The 20,007-nt window shown below is 36.3% G+C and overlaps 1 protein-coding gene across 2 annotated transcripts in view; it reads right to left on the bottom strand.

Annotated features, from left to right (window-relative positions):
* The window catches only part of LOC137939527 (protein transport protein SEC23 D-like), a 47,516-nt gene extending 29,335 nt beyond the window's left edge, over nt 1-18,181 (bottom strand). For both annotated transcript variants that reach the window (XM_068784810.1, XM_068784809.1), the window contains exons 1-3: nt 17,603-18,181; nt 16,395-16,540; nt 16,140-16,294 (exon numbers count right to left, since the gene is read on the bottom strand). In XM_068784810.1, coding sequence (XP_068640911.1) covers nt 16,140-16,294; nt 16,395-16,540; nt 17,603-17,975 — 674 coding nt within the window. In that variant the 5' untranslated portion in view covers nt 17,976-18,181. The remainder of the gene's footprint in view (nt 1-16,139; nt 16,295-16,394; nt 16,541-17,602) is intronic.
* Between the last annotated feature and the right edge of the window lie 1,826 nt (nt 18,182-20,007).

The following is a 20,007-nucleotide window of genomic DNA, read 5'->3' as shown; positions in this document are numbered from 1 at the left end:
AGAAACGCTTGGCTCAACTGAGGCAGAGGCGTTTGTCAGGGATTAGCCCTCACCCAGTAGTTTCCAGCCTTATATACCTTTCTGTAATAACATCTTAAAATAAACTAGTAAATATGAACAAAAACGAAAATACTCAACACACAATAAGAGCAGTAGTTATTAAGGTAACAAGAACGATGCCTAATATTATGAAAAGTATAAGCATGAAAGCAATCGGAAGAGAAGGAAAAGATGGTTGTAAAAACTTCCAGAAGGTAGTACCTAAAACGCTTCTGTCTTTTAATGTTCTGTCAGAACACTTAGCCAAAAGGTAGTTCCTAAAACGCCTCTGTCTTTTAATGTTCTGTCAGAACACTTAGCCTCCCTCCCTCCCTCCCTCTAGATACCAATTCGGAGGGGTACTACGTTAATCTGCTTTAATGAGTATTTAGAGGTGAATTATTTGGGGTACTTCTAATTACTTGTCTTCTAGGTATAAATATTTGCCTAGGAGTCTCTACAAATCTTCCGTATGAATATAAAGATAAGGTAAAATAGACAAAACTAAAGATAAGTAAATTACAGAAGTCTATTGTTAAAGCTATAAAGATAAAAATCATGTATCTAAGGATCTATCTATGATTCTAGCTAAAATATTAAGGAATAAAAATATATCAGAGGCTAAAAGATTATCTACTTGTTCTGGGAGAAATATAAAATATCCAAATAATTCTAATGCTATTATTACCAAAAACAATATGTAGCTATAAGTTCCTATGATATTGCACAATAATCGCTTAAGGTATTATATAATAATCCTAAGTATAAGTAATATTCGCAAAACAAATCTCAAAAACTGTTTGATTATCTTATTAATTAACCAAATATACATAAAAAGGTACAGCGGCGTTGTGATAACCGAGAGCAACGCTTGGCTCAACTGAGGCAGAGGCGTTTGTCAGGGCTTAGCCGTCTCCCAGTAGTTTCCAGCCTTATATACCTTTCTGTAATAACGTCTCAAAATAAAGTAGTAAATTTGAACTAAAACGAAAATACTCAACACACAATAAAAGTAGTAAGTATTAAGGTAACAAAAACGATGCCTAATACTATGAAAAGTATAAGCATGAAAGCAATCATAAGAGAAGGAAAAGATAGTTGTAAAAACTTCCAGAAGGTAGTTCCTAAACCGCTTCTGTCTTTTAATGTTCTGTCAAAACATTTAGCCAGAAGGTAGTTCCTAAAACGCTTCTGTCTTTTAATGTTCTGTCAGAACACTTAGCTTCCCTCCCTCCCTCCCTCGCCTCCCTCCCGCCCGCTCACCCTCCCTCTCGATACCAATTCGGAGGGCTACTACTTTAATCTGCTTTAATCTGGAGTATTTAGAGGTGAATTATTTGGGGTTCTTCTAAATACTAGTCTTCTAGGTATAAATATTTGACTAGGAGTCTCTACAAATCATCTATATGAATAAAAAGATAAAGTCAAACAGACAAAACTAAAGATAACTAAATTACAGAAGACTATTGTTAAAGCTATAAACATGAAAATCATGTATCTAAGGTTCTATCTATGATTCAAGCTAAAATATTAAGGAATAAGAATATATCAGAGGCTAAAAGATTATCTATTTGTTCTGGGAGAATTATAAAATATCCAAATAATTCTAATGCTATTATTACCAAGAACAATATGTAGCTATAAGTTCCTATGATATTGCACAATAATCTCTTAAGGTATTATATAATAATCCTAAGTATAAGTAATATTCGCAAAACAAATCTCAAAAACTGTTTTATTATCTTATTAATTAACCAAATATACATAAAAAGGTACAGCGGCGTTGTGATAACCGAGAGCAACGCTTGGCTCAACTGAGGCAGAGGCGTTTGTCAGGGCTTAACCCTCACCCAGTAGTTTCAAGCCTTATATACCTTTCTGTAATAAAGTCTCAAAATAAAGTAGTAAATTTGAACAAAAACGAAAATACTCAACACGCAATAAAAGCAATAAGTATTAAGGTAACAAAAACGATGCCTAATACTATGAAAAGTATAAGCATGAAAGCAATCGTAAGAGAAGGAAAAGATAGTTGTAAAAACTTCCAGAAGGTAGTTCCTAAAACGCTTCTGTCTTTTAATGTTCTGTCAGAACAGTTAGCCAGAAGGTAGTTCCTAAAACGCTTCTGTCTTTTCATGTTCAGTCAGAACATTTAGCTCCCTCCCTCCCTCCCTCTAGATACCAATTCGGAGGGGTACTACTTTAATCTGCTTTAATCTAGAGTATTTAGAGGTGAATTGTTTGGGGTTCTTCTAATTACTTGTCTTCTAGGTATAAATATTGGCCTAGGAGTCCCTACAAATCTTCTAAATGAATATAAATATAAGGTAAAACAGACAAAACTAAAAATAAATAAATTACAGAAGACTATTGTTAAAGCATTAAAGATAAAAATCATGTATCTAAGGTTCTATCTATGATTCTGGCTAAAATATTAAGGAATAAGAATATATCAGAGGCTAAAAGATTATCTACTTGTTCTGGGAGAAATATACAATATCCAAATAATTCTAATGCTATTATTACAAAGAACAATATGTAGCTATAAGTTCCTATGATATTGCACAATAATCTCTTTAAGGTATTATATAATAATCCTAAGTATAAGTAATATATAGGTAATATTCGCAAAACAAATCTCAACAACTGTTTTATTATCTTATTAATTAACCAAATATACATAAAAGGTACAGCGGTGTTGTGACAACCGAGAGCAACGCTTGGCTCAACTGAGGCAGAGGCGTTTGTCAGGGCTTAGCCCTTACCCAGTAGTTTCCAGCCTTATATACCTTTCTGTAATAACGTCTTAAAATAAAGTAGTAAATATGAACAAAAACGAAAATACTCAACACACAATAAAAGCAGTAAGTATTAAGGTAACAAGAACGATGCCTAATATTATGAAAAGTATAAGCATGAAAGCAATTGTAAGAGAAGGAAAAGATAATTGTAAAAACTTCCAGAAGGTAGATCCTAAAACGTTTTTGTCTTTTAATGTTCTGTCATAACACTTAGCCAGAAGGTAGTTCCTAAAACGCTCCTGTTTTTAATGTTCTGTCAGAACACTTAGCCTCCCTCTCTCCCTCTAGATACTAATTTGAAGGGGTACTACTTTAATCTGCTTTAATCTGGAGTATTTAGAGGTGAATTATTTGGGGTTCTTCTAATTACTTGTCTTCTAGGTATAAATATTTGCCTAGGAGTCTCTACAAATGTTTTGTATGAATATAAGATAAGGTAAAACAGACAAAACTAAAGAAAACTAAATTACAGAAGACTATTGTTAAAGCAATAAACATAAAAATCATGTATCTAAGGTTCTATCTATGATTCTGGCTAAAATATTAAGGAATAAGAATATATCAGAGGGTAAAAGATTATTTACTTGTTCTAGGAGAAATATAAAATATCCTAATAATTCTAATGCTATTATTACCAAGAACAATATGTAGCTATAAGTTCCTATCATATTGCACAATAATCTCTTAAGGTATTACATAATAATCCTAAGTAAAAGTAATATATAGGTAATATTCGTAAAACAAATCTCAAAAACTGTTTTATTATCTTATTAATTAACCAAATATACATAAAAAGGTACAGCGGCGTTGTGACAACTGAGAGCAACGCTTGGCTCAACTGAGGCAGAGGCGTTTGTCAGGGCTTAGCCCTCACCCAGTAGTTTCCAACCTTATATACCTTTCTGTAATAACGTCTTAAAATAAAGTAGTAAATATGAACGAAAACGAAAATACTCAAAACACAATAAAAACAGTAAGTATTAAGGTAACAAGAACGATGCCTAATATTATGAAAAGTATAAGCATGAAAGCAATCGTAAGAGAAGGAAAAGATAGTGGTAAAAACTTCCAGAAGGTAGTTCCTAAAACACTTCTGTCTTTTAATGTTCTGTCAGACAGAACACTTAGCCAACACTTGCCCTAAAAGACAGAACATTAATTCTTAAGATAGTTGTAAAAAGGACATTGCAAACAAGGAGTAAAGAGAACCTTTGTTATGAAGAATAAAATTAAGACCTAAAATAAAGTCTACTTTGAGTTTGAGATCTCTAACCCATGTTAAAGGTAAAGGATAAGATCCAGAAAAAGTTGAACAGGTTATAAAGAACTGGATTTGCCCTTCATCATAAGAGGTTGTATATGGGTTATAGGTACCATCTACCTGTTAGCTAAACACTTGTTTATTGGTTTTCTTAAGGAACTGAGGAGGAACTAATCTTCTATGGATAATACATTTGGTACAGCCGGAATTTACTAAAGCATCTAACACGAGGGATTGTTTGTTGGGGAAAATAATCTTTGCTCTAACAAGGATACTGGAAAAAGATTTATCTTGGTTACATACGTAGGAAGTTTCTGGTTCTTCTAATCCTACAGTGATACCATCATAAGAATATTTTTCTACTGTATCTAATCTATGTTTGAGAAGAGTTATTTCTGCCTCACAATTTTCTATTTTTCTGGCCATAATTTCCAATTTAGTATTGTATACCTTATTATGATTAGGGGATTCTATATGTTCAATACCTAAGAGTTTTAAGCAAGGAATACAAGCTTTTAGGAAACATTGAGTGCATATTGCTCTTTGTTTCTTACTAGGATACCAGGAGCATTTAAAGCAGGGGTTACTGTCTAAACCAGTATTCCAGGACCAGGTATGGGTACATTCTATTACTGTATCCATAAGGTCAAGGTTTTCTTCAATATTAAGGTCTAGGACAAGATCTTCATCAGAGTTTGATGTATCTAAAGGAGCATTGGGTATGCTTACAATACTATAGATGGATTCTGTGTCTGACATATATTCATCTACTTCTATAAGATCTTGTTGTACGTTTTCTACAAGGGTGGATCTTCTAGAATTAATGTTCTGTCTTTTAGGGCAAGTGTTGGCTAAGTGTTCTGTCTGACCACAAATATAACATGATAATTTATTTTTATAAGTTCTTTTTGGGTTGTATCTTCTGACATGTCTATCTTTGTTCAGGTAAGGCTTTCTACTCTTAGATCTTCGGATAAAATATCCTTTCTTAAAATATCTTTTATTTCTAGGTTTTTGTCTTTAATCTTTTAGACCATAAGCTTGAGTAGTATATATCTGTTTGCAGAAGCCAAAGTCATTTCCCTTAAGCTGTCTTTGTATCTAGATATCTGTACATTTTTCTTGGAGAATTGTCATAATGAATTTTGTTCTCTGTCCGATAGAGTATACCGATGTAGGGTTTGTTGATTCTATGTTTTGCCATTGTTATAAATTTCGTTTCCTAAAGCTCCAAGTAGTTTTCTAAATAATTTGATTCCTAAGTCTTTGTTAAAGGCATTACCTGAAATGCAGGTATAATAAAAGTAGTCTTGTAGGAATTTTTTAACATATTTATAATTATGTAAACTAAGTTGTTCCAAGTAAACTACAACATCTTTCTGTAGTGTTATAGAACCTAAATTAGGGTCATCTCCTGTTACTAACTGGTAAACTTTGTTAACAAAATTATAAGGGTTGGATCCTAGGCCCATTAAATGACCAAATTCTTCTGGATTACTTCTTTTGTAGCTTTCCCATAAAGCTTTAACGCTTTCTCCTAGTAGTGTTTCTAAGTACCTATAAATTTCTTCTACATCTTGGGATGAAATGTTCTGGATATAATCTGATACTACTTGGTTTTTCCAAAGGTCTAATACAGTTGTCCATTCTTGAGGATCATGGGCTGAAAGATTAAGAATTTTTCCTTTGCCCTTTTCCTGAAAAGTTATAGGTCTTTCTATTTCTTTTCTGTTTTCCCTTTGAATGTATTTTTCTATCCAAACTTATGGGTTCACTATAAGGAATCCTAGGTATGTTTCCTGAATAATATACTTCTCTAGGTGGAGGTCTTGGATACGTAGTGTAACTACTTCCAGGAATATTAGTAGAACTTTCTTCATCCATATATTCTTTGATACTAACGGTTTCATCTTCTTTTGGTTCTAAAGGCATTTTTCCTATTCTAATCTTCATTTCACTGTCGTAATACAAGTATTCTTCTTCTTTTATCCTCTTGTTTTTTATCAGATCTTCTTCCAGGTGAAGAAGTTCTCTTTCTACCAATTTTAATTCTAGTTCCTTAGGATATATTATTTCATCTGTTTCTAATTCAATATAAACTAAATCAGTGTCCTCTGTATTTTTTTGTTCGTAGCTATTAAATCTAATGTTTATGTTACCCTTTGTGTCTGTATACATGATACTTTCTTCGGGACTAATTATTTTTTTTTCTCTAAATTTAAGATTCCATTCTAGTCCTACCAAAATATTTGGAGAATATTTAATAGGTTTAAGTAATTTGATTCCTTTATTACCTATTACATTTACTACATCATCTACCTTAACTTTAAACCTGGTGGTACTAGAACTAGTCCATCTTCCTAAGAATCCAATACATAATAATAGATTATTTCCTACAAAGGATTCATATCCTTTTGTTTGGAGGCATCTGTATTTACCTCAAACGGCTTGCTGAAATCAGCAAGGTGCAGCACTGGTTCAGCCACCATGGTGTCCTTTAGCCGTTGGAATGCTCTTTGGCATGAGTCCGTCCATTGCCACTTTTGGTCTTTCTTGAGAAGGTCGGTCAAGGGGGCTGCTATAGCTGAGAAGCCCTTGATAAACCTCCTGTAATAATTTGCAAGACCATGGTAACTCCTAAGCTCAATCACCTTGGAAGGGATCGACTAGTCATGCACAACCTCCACCTTCTTGCTGTCCATCCATATCCGTCCTCCCCCTATCCAATGTCCAAGAAAGGACACCTCTTGCAACCCAAAGGAGCACTTCTCCTCCTTGACATACAGCTGATTATTTCTCAACGTTTCGAAGGTGTTTCTTGTGCTCGTCCAAACTCTTGTTGTACACCACAATGTCATGCAAATAAACAACGACAAACTTGTCCAAGTTTTCGGGAAATACCTCGCTCATGAGAGTGAAAAATGTTGTAGGTGCATTGGTTAGGCCATATCCGTACTCCCCTTTCTCCTTCTTCTTAAAATTCGTTATACCATTGTTATTTTCCTTAGGCACTTTATTAGCCGAATAATTCTCTCTCATATTCGATTAACTTTTCAGTAGTAGATAAAGCTGAAGCTAATGTCTTTACTTCCCGTCTTCTCAATTCTTGCTAAGCCCACGGGAAGTAAAAACATTAGCTTCATCTTTATTTACTACTGAAAAATTAACCGAATATGAGAGAAAGAATGATTCGGCTAACAAAGTGTATAAGGAAAATAACAATGGTAAAACGAATTTTGAAAAAAATGAGCAAATCAAGGGATTTGAATGGAGGATCAAATCAAGGAGATTTTATAAGGGAGGATCTCTGCTCTCATTGGACGGAAGCATGAGAGAAGGGAGAGGTTGAAGCCTATAAATACCAAGGCATTCAACCCTTGTAGATTCATTCAGCATAGACGAGAGGGAGAGTTTTTGTAGAGTGCTGGGCTTCCACCATGGATGGTCACTCCTTGTAATCTTCTCTAGTATTAATACAAGGTTACTTTCTCTTCCTATTCCATTGTCTTTCTATCTTTCATTGCTCGTGCTTCATTTGAGAGGAAGGAGTTTGCAACGTTGATCTAAGGGGTGAGAGGCTGTACTACCTTTGACGAATTGAAGGTAGGCCATCACAGGAGTTGGAGTTCCGCTAGCCCAAGTGAGTTTAGGCTCATCTGACCTCGTGACAAACTGGGTGGGGGGCCTTGTACCAACCTCGACGGAGTCTCGAAATGGCAGTGGAAACGGATGCAGGCCAAAAAAGCCAAACAGCTCCTAAAGGCCTGTCTTTGCCGTGAGTGCCAGATTTACGAAATGAGGCAGAGGGCGGAACTTAGAGCCGCAGTTTCTGAGCTTGAGCGACCGTGGGAGGTTGTTGAGTGAGCCCCAACTCTCTTTTCCATCAAAGCCGACGAGCAGTTGAAGGCTTTGGCTAACAGGTCTCAATTTTCTGGAGGCTACGATCTGTGGTCGGAGCGGGATGAGACTCAGCTTTTTCATAACCAAGACTGGCTCCCTTCCGCGAAGTTTTTCCCTAAAGGGGCTGTGCACAATGTCAAACCGTATGGTATTATTGACAGTGTTGGGCGCACCAGTTATTCAAAAATGACGGACGTTGAGGAAGAGGAAGATTTATCCAAGAAGAGGAATGGGACTAAAAGATCGATTCTCTTGTTTCGATGCCCATGAAAAATAAGAGAGAAAAAAAAGAGAAATGTGGTTTCTCTTGTTTGGATGCACAAGGAAAATGGAAAAGAAAAGAAAAGAGAGCATGCATATTACCAACCACTAGTAATATGCATGCTCAGAATTTTACGGAAGTTTCTTATTTCAGTCCTTCCTCAACCTATTTCCGCCATGTTCCATCTTCAGCGCTTTAAATCTCTTCATCGCACAACCGCATTTAGACATTGCTGACCTGGGCATTGCAGACGAAAGTCACAGAATATATGTCGGCCACAGGTAAGCTCATTTCTCCCATTTGATCTCCTTCATCCTTATTCTCTCCATGCAATGTAGTACAGAATTTATGCAATACAAATTATTTTGAGATCCTTTATGAGTTATAGATCTAGTCGTTTCTTAATAACTCTGATATGCAAGATTATCTCTATTTGTTTTCCATACTTTTAGGATTCTTTGAACTTAATATTAAACATGTATTTTATGGAAAGTTTTAAATGTAGGTTAAAGTTCAAACCCGACTCGAGCTTGAGCTCAAATTTGGTTAAAATTCTTGGGCTAGAGCTCGATTCCAATTTTAGTCTCAAAGCTAAGCTTGAGCTCGAACTCAAGTTCAAAGTATTCAAATCAAGCAAAGCTCGAACATATACAAGTTCGAGTTTGGCTAGGCTCAAGAGAGTGGGAAATGTATATAAAAGTCACATTTTGTATATAGGTCATGTTTTTATATAAGTCACATTGGCATAATATTATGCAGTGTTTATAAACAATTTTATGCAGAGTTTATAGACAATTTTATGCAGAGTTTATGTACAAAGGTCATGCCCAATTTTAAGTAAAATTTATGCAAAATTTTATGCACAATTTATTTGACTTGTATTTTATACAAAGTTTTAAATGTAGGTTGGAGCTTGAACCCTGCTCAAGCTCAATTCAAATTTTAAGCTTAAGGCTGGGCTCGGCTCTAGCTTGAGTTCGAAGTATTGAAATCAAGCCCAGCTTGAACATATGCAGATTCAAACTCGGCTCGACTCGATGCCACCCCTACGCACTGCACGTATAGGCTGGGCACATACGGACTAGTGCCTGAACACCAAGGCATGGAGTTAGTGGCAGTCAACTTTTTTTTAATGATGATAAACTTATTTCAAAGAAAGGGAAGATACATCAAGGGAGACCTCCCCTAATAATAAGAGATTGAAGGGGGGGACCTAGGCACACAAATCAGCAACCGAAATGGCTGATCTAAGTATATGAGACGAAGTATAAGAAATGGTGGATACAATATCCAAAATATCAAGAAAAATCTGCCAGTGACGCCACGGGGGGAAGGATGAGGTGGAGCACCATCCGATGACGACTTTGGAGTCTCCCTCCATGATAAAGAGACCACTAAAGCGATCCTTAAAAATACACAAGCCGTGAAGGAGACCAGAGAGCTCAGCAATGGTCGAGTCAGCAATTCCGAGGGGGCCATAGTAAGAGAGTATGGCAATGCCGCCCAGATCAAAAATCACCCCGCCAAAATCATCCAAACCCGGGTTCCCAAAGGCGCTACCATCAAAATTCAGCTTATAATGGTTCCTAAACGGTTTCTAGTCACGTGGGCCATGGGGTGTTAGCTGGGGCGGTTGTACATGAGGAGGCATGCGCCAAGAAGCACATGACCATTCGAAGGGGCATGTGGCCAGCAATTTCCCCAACTATATATAGGGGGGCTGGATGAGTGCCAATCAATCAGACATTGACATAGAGACTCAAAGGAGCGCTCGAATATCTTGTATGTAGACAGATTTGTGTATATGAGAAAAGGTTTATTGTGTGCCAACTATTTGTATGCAAGGGAGGCTGACTAGTGTGGGTTATCCCAAGGACGCAACTAGGCCGACACAGGTAAAAGTAAATTCAACTTTCCACTGCATAACTGAACCCATGCAACACCTAAGCTCTAACATTACAAGCATGATCTTTTCACAGTATGGCACCCCATGAATGAATGAGCAGGCCAAATCGTCTCACCAAAATCGATTTAAAACAAAATGATCCCTATTAAAAAAATATTTTCTGAGTAATTAAGAACCTTAAGAGTGGACACTACTTCAGAATGTGTACATGCGTGGTCATGGAATACAGGGTTAGATAGTAATCCTCTTTTTAATGTGCTCGGTATCCTAGCAAAAAACAAAGAGCTAAAATGCAATCAGTGTTCCCTAGAAGCTTGCATCCCTTGTCGAAAAGCCCTAGGTATAGAAGCTGCAGACCAGACTCTCTCTCTCTCTCTCTCTCTATATATATATATATATATATATATATACTTATATATATATAATTCTTAAGGGTATATTATCTCATCTGTTTCTAATTCTATATTGACTAGGTGATAATTTTCACTAGAGATTGATTCCGTATCTTCTATATTCTTTTGTTCATAGCTATTAAATCTAATATTTATGTTACCTTTAGTATCTGTGTACATGATACTTTCTTCATGACTGATTATTTTTTATTCTCTAAATTTAAGGTTCCATTCTAATCCTGCTAAAATGTCTGGAGAATATTTAATAGGCTTAATTAATTTTATTCCATTGTTTCCTATTAAGCTAACTACGTCATCTATTTTAACTTTGAACCTAGTAGTGCTAGAACAAGTACACCTTCCTAAGAATTCAATACACAATAAAAGATTGTTTCCTACAAAGGATTCATATCCTTTTGTCTGAATACCTATTTTGATATATTTTCTAAAATCTTGTAGTCCAATAAGGAAGTCTGGGGAGCAATAAAATATTCCTCCATTTTGATTCATATCTACCTCAGTGATTCCTAACATTGCCTTTTTAGGGTCTGCCCATCTATCATCGTAGATACTAAGTAAGGTTTTAGTTCCTAGATGTTTTCGTCCTAATCCTTTTACCCCTATTACAATCAGACCTAAATGAATCCTTTTACCCCTATTTCTTTAAAGGCTTGATCTGCTATTAAGTTAATGTTAACAGAATCTTGTCCTACACAACTAATCTGGATTTCTCGGTAATATCTAAATAATCCGGTATTAAAGTTTAATGGTCCTGTTCTATATAATTGTCTGGGGTTAAGAAGGTTTAATTGGTTATTGCCAAATTTGTAATGTCTTGATCTATATCTATTATTTCGTCTAATTGTATATCTCTTTGGTCTACACTTCTCCTTCCTGTTATTCTGTCTATTATATTAAGGTTTTTAGAAGAACTTCCTATTTCCGAGGTAAATCCTTCACCTTGTATCTAATCCTTTTTCTGTAATAACGTCTTAAAATAAAGTAGTAAATATGAACAAAAACGAAAAATTCTCAACACACAATAAAAGCAGTAAGTATTAAGGTAACAAGAACGATGCCTAATATTATGAAAAGTACAAGCATGAAAGCAATCGTAAGAGAAGGAAAAGATAGTTGTAAAAACTTCCAGAAGGTAGTTCCTAAAACGTTTATGTCTTTTATTGTTCTGTCATAACACTTAGCCAGAAGGAAGTTCCTAAAACGCTTCTGTCTTTTAATGTTCTGTCAGAACACTTAGCCTCCCTCCCTCCCTCCCTCTAGATACCAATTCGGAGGGGTACTACTTTAATCTGCTTTAATATGGAGTATTTAGAGGTGAATTATTTGGGGTTCTTCTAACTACTTGTCTTCTAGGTATAAATATTTGCTTAGCAGTCTCTACAAATCTTCTGTATGAATATCAAGATAAGGTAAAACAGACAAAACTAAAGATAACTAAATTACAGAAGACTATTGTTCAAGCTATAAAGATAAAAATCATGTATCTAAGGATCTATCTATGATTCTGGCTAAAATATTAAGGAATAAGAATATATCAGAGGCTAAAAGATTATCTACTTGTTCTGGGAGAAATATAAAATATCCAAATAATTCTAATGCTATTATTACCAAGAACAATTTGTAGCTATAAGTTCCTATGATATTGCACAATAATCTCTTAAGGTATTACATAATAATCCTAAGTAAAAGTAATATATAGGTAATATTCGCAAAACAAATCTCAAAAACTATTTTATTATCTTATTAATTAACCAAATATACATAAAAAGGTACAGCGGCGTTGTGACAACCGAGAGCAATGCTTGGCTCAACTGAGGCAGAGGCGTTTGTCAGGGCTTAGCCCTCACCCAGTAATTTCCAGCCTTATATACCTGTCTGTGTCTTAAAATATAGTAGTAAATATGAACAAAAACGAAAATACTCAATACACAATAAAAGCAGTAACTATTAAGGTAACAAAAACAATGCCTAATATTATCAAAAGTATAAGCATGAAAGCAATCGTAAGAGAAGGAAAAGATAGTTGTAAAAACTTCCAGAAGGTAGTTCCTAAAACACTTCTGTCTTTAAATGTTCTGTCAGACAGAACACTTAGCCTCCCTCCCTCCCTCCCAAGGGGTACTACTTTAATCTGGAGTATGTAGAGGTGAATTATTTGGGGTTCTTCTAATTACTTGTCTTCTAGGTATAAATATTAGCCTTGGAGTACCTACAAATCTTCTGTATAAATATAAAGATAAGGTAAAACAGACAAAACTAAATATAACTAAATTAAAGCAATAAAGATAAAAATCATGTATCTAAGGATCTATCTATGATTCTGGCTAAAATATTAAGGAATAAAAATATATCAGAGGCTAAAAGATTATCTACTTGTTCTGGGAGAAATATAAAATATCCAAATAATTCTAATGCAATTATTACCAAGAACAATATGTAGCTATAAGTTCCTATGATATTGCACAATAATCTCTTAAGGTATTATATAATAATCCTAAGTATAAGTAATATATAGGTAATATTCGCAAAACAAATCTCAAAAACTGTTTTATTATCTTATTAATTAACCAAATATACATAAAAAGGTACAACGGCGTTGTGAAAACCGAGAGCAATGCTTGGCTCAACTGAGGCAAAGGCGTTTGTCAGGGCTTAGCCCTCACCCAGTAGTTTCCAGCCTTATATACCTTTCTGTAATAACGTCTTAAAATAAAGTAGTAAATATGAACAAAAACGAAAATACTCAACACACAATAAAAGCAGTAAGTATTAAGGTAACAAGAACGATGCCTAATATTATGAAAAGTATAAGCATGAAAGCAATCGTAAGAGAAGGAAAATATAGTTGTAAAAACTTCCAGAAGGTAGTTCCTAAAACACTTCTATCTTTTAATGTTCTGTCAGACAGAACACTTAGCCAACACTTGCCCTAAAAGACAGAACATTAATTCTAAAGATAGTTGTAAAAAGGACATTGCAAAAAAGGAGTAAAGAGAACCATTGTTATGAAGAATAAAATTAAGACCTAAAATAAAGTCTACTTTTAGTTTGAGATCTCTAACCCATGTTAAGGGTAAAGGATAAGATCCAGAAAAAGTTGAGCAGTTGGTAAAGAACTGGATTTTGCCTTCATCAAAATAGGTTGTATATGGGTTATAGGTACCATCTACCTGTTGGCTAAACACTTATTTATTGGTTTTCTTAAGGAACTGAGGAGGAACTAATCTTCTATGGATAATACATTTGGTACAACCGAAATCTACTAAAGCATCTAACACGAGGGATTGTTTGTTAGGGAAAATAATCTTTGTTCTAACAAGGATACTTGAAAAAGATTTATCTTGGTTACATACGTAGGAAGTTTCTGGTTCTTCTAATCCTACAGTGATACCATCATAAGAATCTCTTTCTATTGTATCTAATCTATGTTTGAGAAGAGTTATTTCTGCCTGACAGTTTTTTATTTTTCTGGCCATAATTTCCAATTTAGTATTCTATACCTCTTTCTAAGACAATCCCTCGCATACGAAACAATGGACTTCTTTTTCTGTTTGTCCCCTCGTTTCTTCTCTTCCGGCCTAGCCTTGGCATCCTTTGCCCGTGACTTCTTTTCCCCTTTCTCCTTCTTCTTAAACTTCGTTATACCATTGTTATTTTTCTTAGGCACTTTGTTAACCGAATAATTCTTTCTCTCATATTGGGTTAACTTTTCAGAAGTAGATAAAGCTGAAGCTAATGTCTTTACTTCCCGTGGGCTGAGCAAGAATTGAGAAGACGGGATGTAAAGACATTAGCTTCAGCTTTATCTACTATTAAAAAGTTAACCGAATATGAGAGAAAGAATGATTCGGCTAACAAAGTGTCTAAGGAAAATAACAATGGTAAAACGAATTTTAAGAAAAAGGAGCAAATCAAGGGATTTGAATGGAGGATCAAATTAAGGAGATTTGATAAGGGAGGATCTCTGCTCTCACTGGACGGAAGCATGAGAGAAGGGAGGGGTTGAAGCCTATAAATACCAAGGCATTCAACCCTTGTAGATTCATTCAGCATAGACGAGAAAGACAGTTTTTGTAGAGTGCTGGCCTTCCACCTTGGACGGCCACTCCTTGTAATCTTCTCTAGTATTAATACAAGGTTACTTTCTCTTCCTATTCCATTGTCTTTCTATCTTTTCATTCCTAGTGCTTCATTTGAGAGGAAGGAGTTTGCAACGTTGATCTAAGGGGTGAGAGGCTGTACTCCCTTTGACAAATTGAAGGTAGGCCATCACGAGAGTTGGAGTTCCGCTAGCCCAGCTTGAACATATGCAGATTCAAACTCAGCTCGACTCGACTTGATGCCACCCCTAGGCACTGCACGTATAGGCTGGGCACATACAGGCTAGTGCCTGAACACCAAGGCATGGAGGCAAGTCAGATTAGTGGCAGCCAACTTTTTTTTTAATGATGATAAACTTATTTCAAAGAAAGGGAAGATACATCAAGGGAGACCTCCCCTAACAATAAGAGATTGAAGGGGGGACCTAGGCACACAAATCAGCAACCAAAATGGCTGATCTATGTATATGAGACGAAGTACAAGAAATGGTGGATACAATATCCAAAATATCAAGAAAAATCTGCCAGTGACGCCACGGGGGGAAGGATGAGGTGGAGCACCATCCGATGACGACCTTGGAGTCTCCCTCCATGATAAGGAGACCACTAAAGCTATCATTAAAAATACACAAGCCGTGAAGGAGACCAGAGAGCTCAGCAATGGTCGAGTCAGCAATTCCGAGAGGGCCACAGTAAGAGAGTATGGCAATGCCGCCCGGATAAAAAATCACCCCTCCAAAATCATCCAAACCCGGGTTCCCAAAGGCGCTACCATCAAAATTCAGCTTATAATGGTTCCTAAACGGTTTCTAGTCACGTGGGCCATGGGGTGTTAGCTGGGGCGGTTGTACATGAGGAGGCATGGGCCAAGAAGCACATGACCATTCGAAGGGGCATGTGTCCAGCAATTTCCCCAATTATATTTAGGGGGGCTGGATGAGTACCAATCAATCAGACATTGACATAGAGACTTAAAGGAGCGCTCGAATATCTTGTATGTAGACAGATTTGTGTATATGAGAAAAGGTTTATTGTGTGCCAACTATTTGTATACAAGGGAGGCTGACTAGTGTGGGTTATCCCAAGGACGCAACTAGGCTGACACAGGTAAAAGTAAATTCAACTTTCCACTGCATAACTGAACCCATGGAACACCTAAGCTCTAACATTACAAGCATGATCTTTTCACAGTATGGCACCCCATGAATGAATGAGCAAGCCAAATCGTCTCACCAAAATCGATTTAAAAAAAAATGATCCCTATGAAAAAAATATTTTCTGAGTAATTAAGAGTGAATTTTACTCTTGAATGCAGATGAACAGTTAATGTCATTCTACATCATTTCAAAAAAAAATTATTCTTTAATCATTCAAAAAAAGTGATTCCACGTTCATTCACAAAAAAAAAAAAAAAAGTATGATTTCTCAAAATGATGGATATAAGCAAATCAACTTACATGTCCTGAGGAAGTGTAGAGTCATCAGTATTAGAGTACAGAAACAGTGAACCGCCACTCTCGATGCTAAGGAATTTTAATGAAGCTAAGTCTGTATATTCATTGGTAACAGCAAATATGTCCACACAAACCCCCGATTGAACAGCAACAGCTGCCTGTGCAAAGTCATCATGGGTTATTTTTCAAAAGATCTGTAGATTCTACAAAACTCAACCATTTCAGCACTTGGGTGTATATAGGCATAAGGCAATTTACCAGTTCTTTGTAGAAGGGTGTCTGCTCAGGAAGCAGTGTACAGTCTGCATCCTCTCCTTTACTGGCATATTGCTCACCATAACGCCTTGTATCTAATTGACTAGCTCCATAATCAGGAGGACCAGACAAAAATGTAAAAACCCTAGCTGCAATCAATTTTTGACCCACATAAATATCTAATAAACAAATGCTGATAGTCACTAATGCAGTCGATTTTGGAGCCACATAACCAATAAACGAATGTTTATAAATACTAATACAATTAGTACAATCAATTTTAAGAAAACAAAATTCAGAAAGGTAAATTGAGACAAGATATTCTTCCAGGTCCCTATTGTCGCCCTTGAGAGGAAACACTTCACCCAAGGAAAAGAACATGTTATTACCTGGTAAGAGGAAGTATCCAAAAAAATTGTGACCAGTGCTTTTCCAGGAAACCGATAATCAACCATTGAAAAACCAATTCTTTCAATTGGCAACATTTAGCTCATTTCCAGCCATTATGGTTTCACAAGACATAATTAATAGAATGAACATATACTTTTCATAGTGAGGGATAAAGACAATCCTAGATTCAAAGCAGAAATCTTCAAAAATACGAATAGAAAAACAAGGAATGACTCTCCAGATTTATCCCTCACAATAAGTTGCATGCATATGACTAATGAACATCAATGGGAAAAGAACAATGAAAACACTCAACTTTTTTAAAGAGAGAGCATCCAGCAATAAGGGGTACAGGCCATTTTTTCAATAATGAAAAAGATTTTATTAGAAAAAAATTAATGATAGATTTTAGTTGAAAGAATAAGTCTACCCATAAGGAAAATAGAACCAGATATATCTTGTGCATGGAAAAGAGGAAGACATCAAACATGGATGACACACTTTGGTGGCAGTAACTGCAAGAATGTTTGATGATCTAAATCTGGTGCCACCAGATGTCAATAAGTTGAAAGATTAACAGAAATTTCCTCATAGCCTTTTCTCATCCAAGGATGGAGGCTTTGCAATTCAAGACCACTTCCTAAGAAACAAAATGTCATTCTGTAAATCCATTTACAGGTAATATGCATTTACTTGATTTTCAACAAACATCACTAAATAGTTAGAACAAAGATGACTATAAAAGAAACATATGTTAATTTATTTTGGTCCATGATAATGTAAAAGAAGCACAGGGAAGTAAGAATTGGACTTTACCATACCCAGTGCAAATGTATTTCCGTATTCTGATCCAAGGTAGTTAATTAGAGCCTCCATTGCAGCACCAAAACCTCTGCCACCTAATAATATACCATCAAGTCCTTGTCCAGCAGCTATAGTTTTTTCCCATGAAGTTGTAGGTTTCAGTGTTTCCAAGGCTGCAGCTATTCGGTCTTTCCAAGGCTTCAGTCCTTGGAGAATGAACCAAACCTTCACTAAAATCCATTTTCCAATTGATTGTAGTGTTGGTAGAGATTCTTTTTTTTTTAACAATTTGAAGTCAAGGGTATGATGACATTGTCCATCATAAACATACAGGAGCCAAGAAAGAAAACAATGGCATGGCATCTTCAAGCTCAAAGGGCAATGAAGCATCTGTATCTGGGGGGAATAAAGACATTTTTGACAACTGGTATGGGTCCTTGCACATCGTATAAGCCTATCTTATGACTGAATGTAACAAGCCCAAACAGAGAACCCGGCCCAAGTGCTGCAAATGTAAAAGGTAATTGGTATTAAAACATTATCATAAACAAGAAAAATAATTACCAATGCAACCACAAATGTGTGAAAAGCTGAGGGTGATCTTCTAAAATATTGATCACCTTATGAAGGCCAATACTGAGATAAACAATTGCCCACCTTCTAAAGCAGCCAGTAGCGCAACTTTTGATCAACTCCAAAAACTCCTCAGATGCTGCATTTATGTTCAGAAGTACAACAAAAAACTAGTAAGTGAATTCTAGCACAATGTAAGGGATAGAGCATGTTGAGAAATTTTTATATCACTAATAAATGTGCAAAATAATTAATACAGTTTTGAGCCTCATGCCAACTCATCATGTTGAACTTGTAGAAGACAAGATTTATGATTATAATTCCGCCTCCATGTAATATCCATGAATGATAACCATGAACACAAGATTACCCTCATCATCTTGCTTTTGCATCACAGCCGCAAACAACTTTTAGATGGGCTTTTGAGACATCTTTGAGAAAGTTTTGCTTACTATGATCCATTTAGAAAAAATAAAAAAGGCTAGAAGAACTGTAATGCAATACCATAATGGATGTAGGGTCATAAATATTTAGTGGATGAGCATTCAAGTGATTGAACTATACAATGTTCCTGAAACATGAACAGTATCTTTAATGAAGTAGCCATTTGTTAATGCTTGATGACACCAAAAATGAAAAAAGAAGAATGCCAATTATCTTTTCTCCCAATAAATCTTCAGGCAACATTTGGCTCCTAACAGGTAACGTAAACATACAAACATAGCAACATAATCACCTCAATACATGAGCCATCTTATCAGTAAACCATGGTTAAACATTTAACAGTAACAAAAGAAGACACCCCTACAACACTTACACCTCGATCTACGAAATACAAACTCTATATAAGGTACTAATAAACACTTTCAAAAAAAAAACAAAATGCAGTAGTAACATCGATAAAGATAAAATGTAGCAAAGTTCGCATATGAAATGAAGGGTATCATCACAAAGACTATCGGATCTTACATGCAAGATCCACTGCTGCAACATAAACCGGCCGAGCCTTCACAGCTTCCTCGTCGTCATCTGGTAAGATCAAACGCTATTAGACTTAAATTCTCACAGCTAAATGATCTAGTAAAACTCGGGTTCAATTATAATAAAACGGAACTCTACCAGGTAGCTCGAGATCTATGAAGGAAGAGCACATCTCTGCACATAACTCCGGTTGAGAGTAACGAGCGATTGTTTCTGACGTTAACCCATTAAGAGTGCCATAGAGAGAACAAGTCCCAGCCCATTGTTCAAGCTCGCAGTAGGAATTGAAATAAGCCCAGCAATTATCGCAGCGAGGAACAAGTTACCGTTGGACCCAGAAACAGGGGGGTTACCAAGCTCGTCAACCGGAGAAAATGGGGAAACGGTGACTCCCCAAGGAAGGCCAGAGGCTTCCTGTGCATCGGGATCGGTCGGGAAACGAGATACTGTCGCCCTAATCGCAGCGAGGAACAAGGTTACCGTTGGACCCGGAAACAGGGGGGTTACCAAGCTCGTCAACTGGAGAAAATGGGGAAACGGTGACTCCCCAAGGAAGGCCGGAGGCTTCCTGTGCATCGGGATCGGTCGGGAAACGAGATACTGTCGCCCTAACCGCCATCGACGAGAAGACAGCAGCAGAGTTGCAGAGTCGCGAGGTCGATAAAAACCCAAATAATGAGGGAGAAAAAAAACACACAAGACTTCTTACCCAGACTTCTTACCCTGCTCGCCTCGATTCGTCTAAACCAGCGCCGTTTGAGCCGGTCCGGCCAAAGAAAAAGCGGGTTAATTCAGAGGGGAAAGCATGGTTCGGGTTTTGAGAACCCGAACCCCAACTCGGAAACCCGAACGGTTTAGAAATCAAACA

The sequence above is a fragment of the Aristolochia californica genome, unplaced genomic scaffold (genome assembly GCF_029961685.1).
Source record: "Aristolochia californica isolate CCGP_79_NKW_82.1479 unplaced genomic scaffold, dmAriCali1.0.hap1 SCAF_8, whole genome shotgun sequence".
NCBI classification, from domain to species: Eukaryota; Viridiplantae; Streptophyta; class Magnoliopsida; order Piperales; family Aristolochiaceae; genus Aristolochia; species Aristolochia californica.
This window is presented reverse-complemented; position numbering and strand designations above follow the sequence as displayed.